The 13,092-nt window shown below is 38.6% G+C and overlaps 1 protein-coding gene across 1 annotated transcript; it reads left to right on the forward strand.

Annotated features, from left to right (window-relative positions):
• Positions 1 to 7,016: 7,016 nt before the first annotated feature.
• LOC113015211 (recoverin-like) lies at positions 7,017 to 11,359 on the forward strand. Its single transcript, XM_026157165.1, has 4 exons — positions 7,017 to 7,098; positions 8,042 to 8,600; positions 10,109 to 10,220; positions 10,534 to 11,359. Exons 2-4 carry the CDS (start codon positions 8,220 to 8,222, stop codon positions 10,617 to 10,619), a joined length of 579 nt encoding a protein of 192 aa, XP_026012950.1. The 5' UTR covers positions 7,017 to 7,098; positions 8,042 to 8,219; the 3' UTR covers positions 10,620 to 11,359.
• The last annotated feature ends 1,733 nt before the right edge of the window (positions 11,360 to 13,092 follow it).

A 13,092-nucleotide genomic window follows, 5' to 3' on the forward strand; every position in this document is an offset into this window, starting at 1 on the left:
AGGTCAATAAAGCAAGAATTAAAAAGGGGGGTCTAAAATATGTGTTGGAAGGCCAGAAACCCAGAAGAATGAAAAATATAGTACTCACAGGTAATCGTTACCTTCTGTGAGAGAAGAATTGCAAAAGGGAACTAAACAGCTGCTGTAATTTCTCTAATAAAATAGAAATTAATCCAAAACAAAACAAGATCCAAATCAAAAATGTTTTCCTCCTTTAAATCAGTGGTTCGTGCATTATCAGGATACCAACAGAGCAAATTCCCCCCAAAATCAAAAACTAGTATAAAAGTGTAAAATTTAGCTGTCCCAGACTTAAATTCTTGTTCTGTGGTTGGAAAGTGTTTGTCTCTTTATGGAACTCATTACCCTGCCTGCCACCTTTGTGGAGCTTTGTTAGTTGGTATTCTTGTAAAATCATATAGCAGCAGGCATATTGGAAGATGACGATAAATGAGTGGTTAAAGTGGAAAAAAAGAAAGCTGATAAAGCATCAGTATGTTTAAAGGGAGAATGTGCTGAATACTTGAACGTCTTGACCAAAGTCATGGTGGGCTTCAAAAAGACAGCTGTGCATTAGTTATCTTGGCCATGAATGTTTTTAGGGTAAAGAAAATTATATTCTCCTCATTTACAAGTATCTTTGGGGTTTAAATGCTAATGTGCTTACTGATAATATTCCATTTTTAAAAGAGAGACAAAATCAATGAAAGCTATGCTAGTCTGAAAATTGGTTGTGCCCATTAGCAAGAAACAAATAAAAGGCCAGCATCTCCCAAAAGCCACTCTGATGTTTGGACTTAAGACAGTGATGAGTGGCCGGCGCTCCACACGCTTGTCCTAAACCTCGCTCATCATGTCAGCTTGTCTTGTTGATGACGGCCTGGTTTTGTATCATGTTGTCAAAGCGAATCACCAGTAACAACATATCAAATCTGAAGTGACATTGAGGCCTGAAAAAGTCAGATTCTCTGTCCTCCTCACAAGTGTAGTGATCAAATATGTCATAAAGAGTAACACTTAGAGTATATTGACCTGCCTTGGTCATGCCACACAGTGACTTGTGAGCAAGGCATCAAAAAAGCATTATACACCAAAGCTACAAGAAACACTCAGTGCAATTGAAACAATGTTGCAGCTGTTTGTGAGAACTGCCAACGCACGAGCTGTTCCTATGGAGGAGAGGATTGACTGGGCAAAGGTTCCGATAGTGGTTGGTGTGTGTGTGTGTGTGCACATGCATGCATGCTTCTGTGTGTCCGTATGTATGTATAAGTTGTCTCCCCCATTCGTTTCTAATGACTGGTCATTTTGGACTGGAAACACAAAGAGGGTACAAATGTTGAATAAAATACACTGTATGCAGACTAATACAATTTAATTTGTGTGCTGAAATCCTATTTGTAAACAAAGTCATGGAATCTTAGGTCAGTCAAACTTTCAAATCGGTCGAATATAAGGGATAATATCACCAAGGTGTCATTTCTTGTTTTCACTTTCTAAAAAACTGTGAAATACTTATCTGTGGCATGCTAAAATATACTGAAACAGTAATACATTTTATAGAACTCGTAGTGATTTTAGCTTGCTAACTATAGCTAGCTAACATTAGCCTGCATTAGCTGTTTTTTTATTCCAGCACTATTCGAGTCAGACTAAATCTGAACAAGTTCAGAGGTTGGTTTTTTTTGTTGTTGTTGCTGCAGGAAGTTATTTATTCTTGAAAGCTGACATTGCATGTCTTCTTCATCCTCTCTGGCTCTGCCATGTGTCCAGTGGTAAAATCCAAATGATCCGTGGAGCTGTGGTTAATGATGCCAAGAGGAGGGCGGGATGATGAAGTTAGGCCTCAGCACGTCAGCACAGGATTTAAGATGTTTTACTTCTATAGAAGAGACATCAGCTGTTTGCCAAGGGAGAGCTTACGGTATGTGGCTCTAAATTTGTCCTGCATTAGAGAATCAGCACAGCTCCGCCTGACAGAAAAGCAGTGGGTGGAGAGGATTTCTGCAGGTAGCTACTTATGTCATCTTAATCAGGTAGAACAGACCCATCGCCATCAACAAGTCAACATCACAGTTGCTGTTGTTGTTGATGATGATTATATAACAGAGTTCACTTTTTGAGTTTAGACTATGAATCAGCTTGTACTCACTTAAAATAAGTCATTGTAGGACCTAAAACAGTCAGAGCTTTTTGGCTAAATAAATGAGTAAAAATATTAAAGTAATTAATAATTTGTATATAAAAAGTATGAAAGCAGCTCATTTCTAAAACTTCTCCATAACCATGGCAGAAATTCACCTCATGCTGCTTCATGAATACCATTTAAGCAGACCAATGGGCATTAAAAGCCAACAAGGATGCTGTACAGTTAGTACGTTGTACACTTGGTATCCATATTTTCAGGGTTGCAGGGTTAATGTCTTTGTAAACCTAACGAAGTAGATGTGGTGCTAACTCTAACCAGTAATTGAATTTCTGAGATAAGAATGCAATGCAGAAACACTGAATAGCGTAAAGGGCCCTTTCTATACCAGTGCGACCTATGATACAGTGAACACAATTCTTTATGAAGTCTTAGTCTCACACACTCAGAGACCCATCGGGGTTCCAGTGGTTGGGTAGTGATTGCTGGCTGTCGCTAGGTGAAACTGGTTGCAAAGAGCGTGCTCTACCGAATAGCTCTATGTGATTCCTTAATATACTTGTATATTGCCTCAAAGACACCAGCTTGTCTGCAAACACTTGCCAAATACTCACCGAGTGGTAGTCAAAGTTGAAAAAGTGTGACAAAAACTGAAAATGAGAATATGAGAATATTCACATTCAACATGTTTCAAAAGTGCACCTTTTACTTTGAAGGTGAACATTTCCACCTTTCAGGTTTCACTACCTCAGTTCGTCTGGTTTTTTGCAGAGAAGTTGGAATCTTCCATACAAAGTATGGGCAGCCTAGGTGATTCATGAGCAATTAAAGCAAACGCAAAACAAGGTTTTGGTGTAGTACAGCACAATATACTGCTTTGCAACCAGTTCCACCCACCAACTGCCATGCATCTCCAGCAACCGTTCCAACAAATTGAAGAATACACATTTTTCCTTACTAGTAACTGCTTGCAGATGGTTGTTGACAGTCTTTAGGCCTCTGTAACTGGGGTCTAGCATTAGCATGGTAGCTTGGACGTTAGCACTGTCACCATTCGTCATTATGAGCCAAGGTAGGAAGTGAGATGGAGTGTTTGAATGCACTGAAAGACAGAATGCATTCCCTGTGCCCTCCTAGTTTGTTTCAGAGATTGAGTTTATAAAATGATGTAACTGTAAATGATGTGACTTTTGTAATTCTTATCACTTATGCACGACTGTGTGGGCAGTACAAATATTAGACAAGATAAAAGAAAAATCTAGATGCACGAAATTAAAAGTGTGGAGTGTCACACAGGTTGTGACCTTTCAGTGGGGTTCAGACAGTTGCTTTCCCATCATGCTTTTCTGTATTGATAGAAACTTTGGTTGGTTCAGTGCACTCTGTTGATGGGTTTCTGTGTAGACTGGTTGACAGTGGAGCAGATGGTGGATCAGTCAACACTCACTTTAAGTGTATTTAAATCCCCCGCTGAATGCAGCAGATATATCCTCCACCTGCTGCCTGCCAACTGGATTTAAACTGCTAAACCTTGGCCCGCCTAAAGGTCCAAGGTAGATTTGGAAACAGCTTCCTTTAACTTTGTCACTTCACTTGATCGGGTTTATTTTTACAGCAGACAAACCCTGCAGTGCGCTTGCAATGCTTCAGTGCCTAGATCAGTCAGCTGACTTGATTTGCTCTGTAGGCTGAAGATAGAAACAAGCCTTTCCTGTTACTTTTAAGGAATAATATTTTACAGCAGTGGTAATAATTAAGCTTTTATATAGACAATGATAATTCAAAATTAAATTAAATAGGATTACTAAAACATAAATTGAATTACTTCAGCAGCTTGATTAATAATAAAGGATAAAAATCTCACACCAGAATAACAGAGGCTTTGTTTTTTTTTGCATACTTAAAACATATATGTTCATTTTTGCCATTGCTTTGTGAGATGATGCTAAGTTTCAGAGGCTGTGTTATTATTCTATTAGTTCACAAATTGTTTTGACTCTTTCTATACAAAGACTGTATATAAAGAAGGGGTATAACCACTGCGATACCTCCTACTACCTGAACTGCGCATTTTGTAGCCTCAGTTTAAGAGTTTGGATTCTTTTGGGAGCCACAAAAGTATTTGTCAGATTTAAACGGACGGAAGGCAGTACGAATCTACTGGACTTTACGTTGGCTAATTCAAGTCACTGAACTTCTTTCACTGAAGGCCTAAACATCATACACCAGGGCGAGAAACTCAGTTCTGTAACTATAATTTGGTGAGCCTAAAAAACTGCTTGTGCCAGCTTTGAGGGCCCCGAAAAGCGCTATATAAATGCAATCCATTATTATCATTATTATTATTACTCCTGTCAGTTAAAAATCCCCACATAGGTAAGGCATAAAAACTGTCCTCTCTGTACAGTTGTGATAATAAGGAAATTATCTCTACTGACCAAATCCATTTTTGTACCTGGTTGTTCATTTTTCACTTGTGCAGCCAGCCTCAAGTGAAACTGACTTCATATATGAGCTGCTACATGATCAAAGTAACCACAGCCAAAATTAGTGAAGCTAAATTATAATTACCTTGGTTTTATTTGTCTCTCTCTCTGAATACCCAAACTAAAGAAACTCTAATGATATAATCTAGAACAGGATTTTAAAGAAAATCTTTCTGAAAATAACAGATGACATAAACTGATTGGTCATCGTACACAGGAATGTTGGATAGCATTGATGTTACAATGCAACATCTGGAAACCCTGTGCATTCTTGTGGATGTTATTTTGATAGCTCCCACTAAATAGACCATGAGTGCTCACTGCCAGTTGGAAAAACCTGCTCAGGAGTGTCTCAAACAAAATGGCAAACCCAAAACATTTACCCATTTACTACATATGAGCGGGTGGAGGGAGGTTTGGAGTCTTCTCTCACCCCCATTCTCTGCTGGAGCAGGGGGGCTAGGAGGAGGAGTTGGCCGTCCGACTGTGGTCTGGAGTGTGGGGCCTCCCTGCTGCTGCGGAGTCGGGGCAGTCTGCCTCCCCCCACCGCAGGGAAAAGGGTAACACCACCTGGGTCTGGGTGCAGTTCCCCCCTCCAGGGGCAAGGGTACCTAGACCCGGGGCTTAGAGTACGCTTGGGGAGTGTGATCGTGTGTACAGTGTCTCTTTATGTCTGTCTCCACGTTGGTTGAGTGTGGAGTAAGTGCATATGAGAGCATGAGGGTGGGAATGGATGTTTGTATCTGTGTGTGCCTGTATGTCTGTGTCCATATGTCAGGTCGGGTTTCAGACGTCACCTCTCTGGGGACATCTCAGGCCCTCCAAGGTATGGGGGCCTATCTCCCCCCACCACTTCCCCTGCCAGTGGCAGACGCCCTCAGACATCGGTGCGTTGGTGGTTCTTTGTGTCCGGGGATGGGCGTCCAGGTACACACCGGCTCACTCCTTGGCGGCCGCTTATCGGGGCCTGGAGCCTGGGGCTCTCTCTGGCCACTTTGGGGGTGGGGTGCCCTCGGCCTCTCGGCCTGGGGCTCGGTCACTCAGGCACAGCTGGCTGCCGGCGGAGCTCCCGGGCGCGTCACTGCAACCCCCCCTGGCTTCTGCTCCGCGGCTGCTGAGTGAGCCCTCATCTGGGACTCTCCTCAGCTCTTTCTGGGACAGTGGCGCAGCTGCCCCTCTGTTAGTCTTCCTTGGTCTCTTGTGTTCTGGGGGCCTCTGGATGTTTGGAGTTTTGATCTCCTCCATACCTGCTTCATGCCCTGGAGGACGGGGCTGTGGCCCCCCCCACACCCTCTAGCAGATCATTACATGTAGGAACCTTTTAAAAACCAAAAAACCAGCGCGTCCATGCTCACAGGTGTACACACGGGTGATCACACCCACAAACTACACCCTTTTTGGCTCCTACCTTAAAGCACACTGTGCGCTGTCGATCTTACGTGCTGCACAATAATGTTTAACATTTAGTATTTACTGTCATATTCCCATATATCATCGTGATGTTGTTTATTCTATTGCTCTCGTTTTCTTCTGCTTGTTTTCTTTTTTTCTCAACAGGTGATCCAGGAAAAGAAAAAGAGGGGGGGGGGGGGAGACAAAGGTGATGAAGCAGATTTTCATTATCTTCTCTCTCTCTTTTCTCCTTTTTCTTTCCCTCTCCTTCTGTTAACTTTCTTCTGAACTTTTCTTCTTGTTTTTCTTTCCCGTCCCCAAGTCCAGTCTGGCCTGATTACAATAACTTAGAATAAAAATAACTAATAAAGATCAAATAAACTATCACAATCAAGTGGACCAGTATAGCAAAAGGCCCACTTGGGAAAGTAAATCTGTTGGGCAAATTGTCTTGGCCCTCAGACAATAATTCTGATTGCTACAGTGCCAGACAGGACACAAACCCCCCCCCCAAAAAACAAAAAAACAGAGTATTTACTGTCATAGTCAGACTGCCAGACTGTCCTGTTGCAAGCGTCAGGTGGAGCTATTTTAATGTGGCTTCTCATTGTAAATGTCCTTACAGGCTCTGTTTTCATGTCACAATGACAATGACAGACTGACCAGATCTCCGACAAAGTGCAAAATATTCAGAAAAATGGCACAAAATGACAACCTGATCATAGTATAACTATATGTGTGTCAAACCAAAGAAATGAGAATATATCAATAGTGGTTTGAGCCTTTTGTTCAGTCTTGATAATGAACAAAAATACTCTTCCTGAGTATAAGTAGTAGTGAAAGTTATTTGTGAGAAACATCATAAAAAGTTCTTATGAGTGATGCCACCTCTTGACTATGTACATATACATAAAAAGGAAGCAGCAGCTCAGGGGCTCACACGGGTGCTGATGTGGCTCCGCCTCAGGGTGATCCAGATTAATTGACTCTACCCATCAGGTGGAGGTTGATTTCCTCAGCTACTCACAGACAGAGCATCACTGTTTGCCCTGGACTCCCCAGCTGATCACACAGGTAGGAGACAGAAAGAGCTGAGCAACACTTGCAAGATAAATTCTGATTATAAGGAGTGTGGAAACACTAAGGATACTGTTAGACTTATTACTTTATGGCATCTTAATCAGGTGTTGTTCAACTCCATTTAATGAGCAATGAATTTTTATTTCTTAATGGTTAAATTCAAGTTTTTTGACTTGAAACTGAAACTTTTCTTTGTTTTAGTTTCTCTGTTTTACAGCTCACAAGAAACATTTATCCAAAACTGAATTTTTGAAAATATAATTAAGAGAAATTTGGTCCTATTCACTTATGTTTCTCACAGACGAATTCATTCATTTTATTAAAATAATCACTTGCACAATTTTTTGGGTATTTTATAATTTGCAAGGAAACAACATTTTTGTTTTCATGTAATGATGTTGGATCTAGATATTATATCAAACAAGGGTCTTCCAGTTGTACAAATGTTCACTACAAGCTTAGCTGCAGGCTGACTTTTGAAGACCCTTACCAGTGTGTAAATTTAAAGCTATTGATTGACTGTCACTTATAGATGCAATCACTCATGTGAAGATACATTTATGGTTCGGCCATTTCAGTTTTTGTTCAACATTGGTAATGAAAATGTAAACTTTGGAAAGCACAGCATTTTTCCCCATGAAGTAATAGATAGATAAGACTCCTAAGTATGGATGAAGCTCATTATAGAAACTTACCGGGACTAAATAACTCTGAGTACAAGGTGCCCTCAGGGGCCAAGATCATGTCTATTTGAGTCCTCAGTTGCAACCTGGCTTGGTGCTTATTTTAAGAGATCAACAGGATAGAGACTTGCACACTTCGATGTCGATAAGCAAGGACTTTACTTTTGACCTGAAATGAACCTTGTCACCTATTGCTGGAAGTACAGATGGTTGAGTGGCTTAAAGAGCTTACCATACGACTGTTCTTTTCACAGCTTTTGCGTTGGTGGGCTGAATAGCAGGCGAAGACAGGATCAAGAGGGCTGTTACCCCTTTAACAAAGCAGAGGAGGTAACTTCTTAGGTTAAAGTTGGGTTATAATTGCCCTAGAAGAGCCAGGGGCCACATATTCACTCTCAAATAAAGCTCTAAAACATCACTAAAACACCAGCAATGGGAAATAGCAAGAGCGGAGCTGTGTCCAAAGAGATCCTGGAGGATCTGAAGCTCAACACCAAGTTCTCAGAGACTGAAATTGTCCAGTGGTATGAAAACTTCAAGAAGCAGTGTCCAAATGGCCGCATCACAAAAGAGGAGTTTCAGACAATCTACACCAAGTTCTTTCCAGAAAGTGATGCCAACACATATGCTCAACACGTCTTCCGCTCCTTTGACACAAATGACGATGGCACTCTGGACTTCAAGGAGTACATCATTGCCCTCCACATGACATCAACAGGAAAGACCACCAGGAAACTCGAATGGGCCTTCTCGCTGTTTGATGTGGACAAGAATGGATACATCACCAAGTCAGAGGTCTCGGAAATCTGTACGGTGAGTGAAAGGGTGGTGATGAAGTGCTAAATCACTGCTTTTCCTTTAGCTTTGGCTTCTAGATGTTTGCACACTGTTTACAGAAACAGGTGGATTCACAAGAACAAAGTTAGACAAACGTATTATCTGCATAGAAGATCATGTTAGACTGTCTTGAACTACATGTACAACCTGTAAAATAGCAAAACAGGCCACTATAGTTGAAATTAAGACTCCAAATATGCTTGAATTCTGAGCCTAAATATGGGTTTACATTTTCATTTTCTTATATATGATCATAAATAAAAAATAATTTATTAATGCTCATAAATAGATTGCATTTAACTTAATCCTAAAGAAATAGACATAATTTTGCAAAGTTTTACACAAATGTTGAAATGTCTATAGGTAAAATCCTTGGTCATGTCCTTGGTAACAGGTAATGTCCTTGATGTAAATATGTAAAAATTGTGTATGTTTCTGTCCTGTGTCTTGTGTACTGTTTGTTTGTATATGTGTCTTTCTTGCTGCTGTTACACCCAAATTTAACTTTGTGGGACAATTAAAGGATTATTCTATTCTAATATGTCACAACGTAGCCTCGGTTTTCCACATATTCGTTTTTTTACTCTTAGTAAGTGAAATGTTCTAATTTTAATACATTTCAAAGAAGCATGACAGTATGTTAGCTATTAAACTTTGAATAGCAAATGAAGTATAACGGAAACAAATGTGTGATGGGCACACAGGATTATTTAAGACAGTGTTTGAGCTTGTTTGATGTCATAAAACCTTGCAAAAATAAAGCACATTGAGGCAATATTTGATATGATCTGGAGCTATAAATGTACAAATAATATAATAATACAAAGTAAAATTTAACCGAAATAATTTGAATGGAATTGAAAATTAATCAGTTTTATCTACCGGCCACTCGAATTAATTTTTAGAGAGAAAACTGCAAACCTTCATCAATAAGCACCATCATTATTTGTTGACAGTATGCAGACAAATATAAAAAGGCACTTAGAATTATATAAAGCCAGTGCCTTCTCACTTTAGTTTTTTGTGCCCACCGTAGTGCATCCTCCCTGATATGTAACAAAATTATTCGGTTTACATTTGGAAAAATAAATTTTTTTCATATATTCTTAAGACAGGCAGCTGAAGAGTATTACTGTGCTGTGTAGTGTTAATGTATCTTTATATTGCTTGGAAACCTTATTAGAACAGCCACATTTCATTCTTAAAGATTAGTATTCATATATTCACTAAATAAAGCCAGAGAGACCAAAAGAGCTGGTTGGTTAATCTGTAGAATCACAGCAGTTTGTTGCTGTTTTTGTTTGCGAGGCAGCTCATCAGCTCATAGACGTGACAAAGCGGTTCAGATTAAAGGAGGATTTGGGGGCAATGGCTCCATTTCCCTCTGCAGCCACAAAAATAGATTTTACTGTATACAGCTGTAGCTCACACAAGTGAAATCTTTTCTCACTTTTCACCAAATTTTGTTATTTTTCCCTTGACAGGCAATTTTTAAGCTGATTCCCAAAGAAGAGATGGAAAAGTTGCCTGAAGATGAAAACACAGCTCAGAAGAGGGCAGATAAACTCTGGAATTATTTTGACAAGGGTGACAACGGTAAGAAATAGTGAAGACGTATATGGACATTGAATATGGACAGATAAGTAGATCACACTTGCAATAGTGAAAACACTGGTTTAGAAGTAAATCCCTGAGGAATGTGACAAATCTGGTAGTCATAGGTTAGGCTACTGGATTGTAATACTATCAAAGTAAATGACATTCCTCAATTACACAGTTTGTATTTGCAATGCCTTTTAAGTGTATCTATGTTTAATGTCCATCTTTGAAGACTTCCTTTCAGTTTTTGATATTACTCCAAATAAACAAAACTAATAAACTATAAGAAACTTTTTTTTTCTCTTTGCAGACCGAATTGCAGAAGGAGAGTTCATCCAGGGAATTTTGGACAATGACGATGCTCTTCGCTTGATTCAATACTCACCTTTAAAGTAGCTGTTCAGACATTTTCACTGTATATTTCTCTAGTTCTGTCACTGTCTTTTTTTTGTCCACTTCACCTGACAGCAATTTCACAAAACATGAACACATTGTAGGTGTGATGATAATGACCAGTTGGTCTAATTTAAACAATGACACAGAACCTCTTCAATGGTTTTATAACATTTATTGTATACCCATATGTGCTGTCTAAGTTATTTACAGCACATAAATGTTGAGGAAAAAAATGGGACAAACTGTAAGCATTTCAAATTTCAAAGTATCACCGGTATGTGTCTACCATACAGACAACATCCCCTCTTAAACCTGTGAACAAAGTTTTACAGCATGTAAATAAAATGTCCATCTTCTGATCGCTTCTTCCACATTTAGAAAGTAAGTATTTAATTTGAATTTCTTAAGAAGATGAAAGCTACAAAGTGTCATTCAGAGTAGCCAAAATTATTACTACCACAAGTTATGTTCTACCTCCTTTTCTAACCCAAACCAACATATAGCCCACGGTGTAACTACAGTAAATGCAGGAGGTTTCCATTATCCTGGTCTAATTTCATGTCTTTTACATTCTTTATTGTATCCATATGTCACAGTCTTAAATGTTCAATGTCCTAGTTAAGTGTTGAATATGGAGAATAGACTTGTTATTGTGAGACAACATGTGAAATCAAGTCTTGATCCTGTACAATACACTGAATAAAACATGTTGGAATTGTAATAAAATGTTATTATCAAAAGTCTTTTTATGTCGATGTAAGTCTAATTTAAAAACTGTTATTTCCTCTTAAAATTAAGAAATTAACAAAATAACAAAAACATTGTTAACTGGAAAATGGCTTCTGTAACATTTAAAAAAAAAAAAAAAAATTTAGTACACAAACATGCAGATTTTGATTGACTGATGCATGCCACCTAATTGAAGTTTATATTTTTTTGTTCAAGTCTGCATTTTGTTCCTTTTTGCCACATCATAACAAATTTACTCTCTGAAAAGGATTTGGCTTTCCGGTATAGTTCAAGTCATAGTGATGTAACTCCACTGTTGATGATCCACAGCTAAGTATGCAGTACTTGCACAAAATGTCAAGACAAAGTTAATAAAGCAACCATGACAATATTGCCATTTTTTCTTTATTAGAGCGTGCTCGAAATGAAGAAGTGAAGAAAAAATGTCAATCTGTAGTTGCTGAAGTATTCCACTGCTATTTACACAGCTGCACAGTTTTTGTGTCACAAACAGCAAATGTGCTGAAGTAAGTGACAACTAAATTTCTTGTTAATGACTGTGTCTCTTTATTATTACATCCTTTCCCATTTATCTTCTCCCATATATATTATTTGATGACTTAAAACTTAATAATGCATTATCTGTAACTGTGCTATCAAAAAAAGAACTACATTTGAAAAATAAAAAACCCTAAAAAGCAAACCAAAAAAAACAAAACTATTTATAGTACAATCCTTGTATCCCGCTGTGAATAATTCAGATTTAACGAATCCTTGGTGTTCTCACTATGGTCTATAGATAATCCAAAGAAACAAGTATTACTGTGTGGATTTTTAAATACCTCGGCATCAAAATCTCCTCTTTTATGTTGCTGCAGTAGCAGAAATTTGTCACCAAACCAAACTGATCGGAAAATCACCATGATCATATTTTATCTACAAATAAGAGCCAAATCCTTCATGCATGCATCTCCAGATGCCCTGTTTAACAGTGGACACTTTCTTAAATTACACAAGACACAGAAGTGTCTGCATAAAAGATTAATGTTGTTTCATAAGAAAAAAGACCTACTTTCTTGTTCTAGTTTCTTAGAGACATCTGCCTTACTTTTTTTATTCACTTCAAGTCACAGAAGAATAAATTTACTTCAGATGCTTCCTTCAAAAACATGTTTGGTGTCTGGGAACCTTCAGGTGTTCCCAAAATGTTCAAAATGAAACGTGACACAGGTCTGTTTATGCAAATTTATACAAATTTTAAAAAGCCTCTAATTTGTATATGTTGTTGGTTGTGGAACTGTTGCATAATTCAACTGTTTATATACATTTTAATTACTCTCCACATACTGCTCAGAGACCTTACAGTTGACTTTTATCTGTTTCTGTCCCCGCATGATGTCAAGCTCTCTCTCTCTCTCTCTCTCTCTCTCTCTCTCTCTCTCTCTCTCTCGTTCTCATTCCCCTGATTGCAGAGATTACTGACATAATCTTCTGTCCAGCATTTGAAAGCATCTGTCTGAACATCCAAATCTCTCTGTGAATGTAATTGTTGATCCTTCTTTTTTCTGTCTTTCCTCGATCTACTGTATCTGTGTCTGAGGGACCCAAATGAACCATTAACAGGTATTGGTTCTGCAGATATTTGATTCTATTCAGCGAGTTAAAACTTGGATTTTTAGATGGTTCTGAGTGGAAGGTAAAGTGATCACCAAAGTAATTAATGTTTTATAAATGTTGCCAGTTG

Source organism: Astatotilapia calliptera, chromosome 22 (assembly GCF_900246225.1).
Source record: "Astatotilapia calliptera chromosome 22, fAstCal1.2, whole genome shotgun sequence".
Classification (NCBI taxonomy): Eukaryota; Metazoa; Chordata; class Actinopteri; order Cichliformes; family Cichlidae; genus Astatotilapia; species Astatotilapia calliptera.

Excerpts from the sequence above, each read along its gene's own strand:
- LOC113015211 (XM_026157165.1), top strand. The coding sequence starts at position 8,220 with ATGGGAAATAGCAAGAGCGGAGCTGTGTCCAAAGAGATCCTGGAGGAT. Across the intron at positions 8,601-10,108 it reads AGGTCTCGGAAATCTGTACG|GCAATTTTTAAGCTGATTCC; the intron begins GTGAGTGAAAGG and ends TTCCCTTGACAG. Across the intron at positions 10,221-10,533 it reads TTTTGACAAGGGTGACAACG|ACCGAATTGCAGAAGGAGAG; the intron begins GTAAGAAATAGT and ends TTCTCTTTGCAG.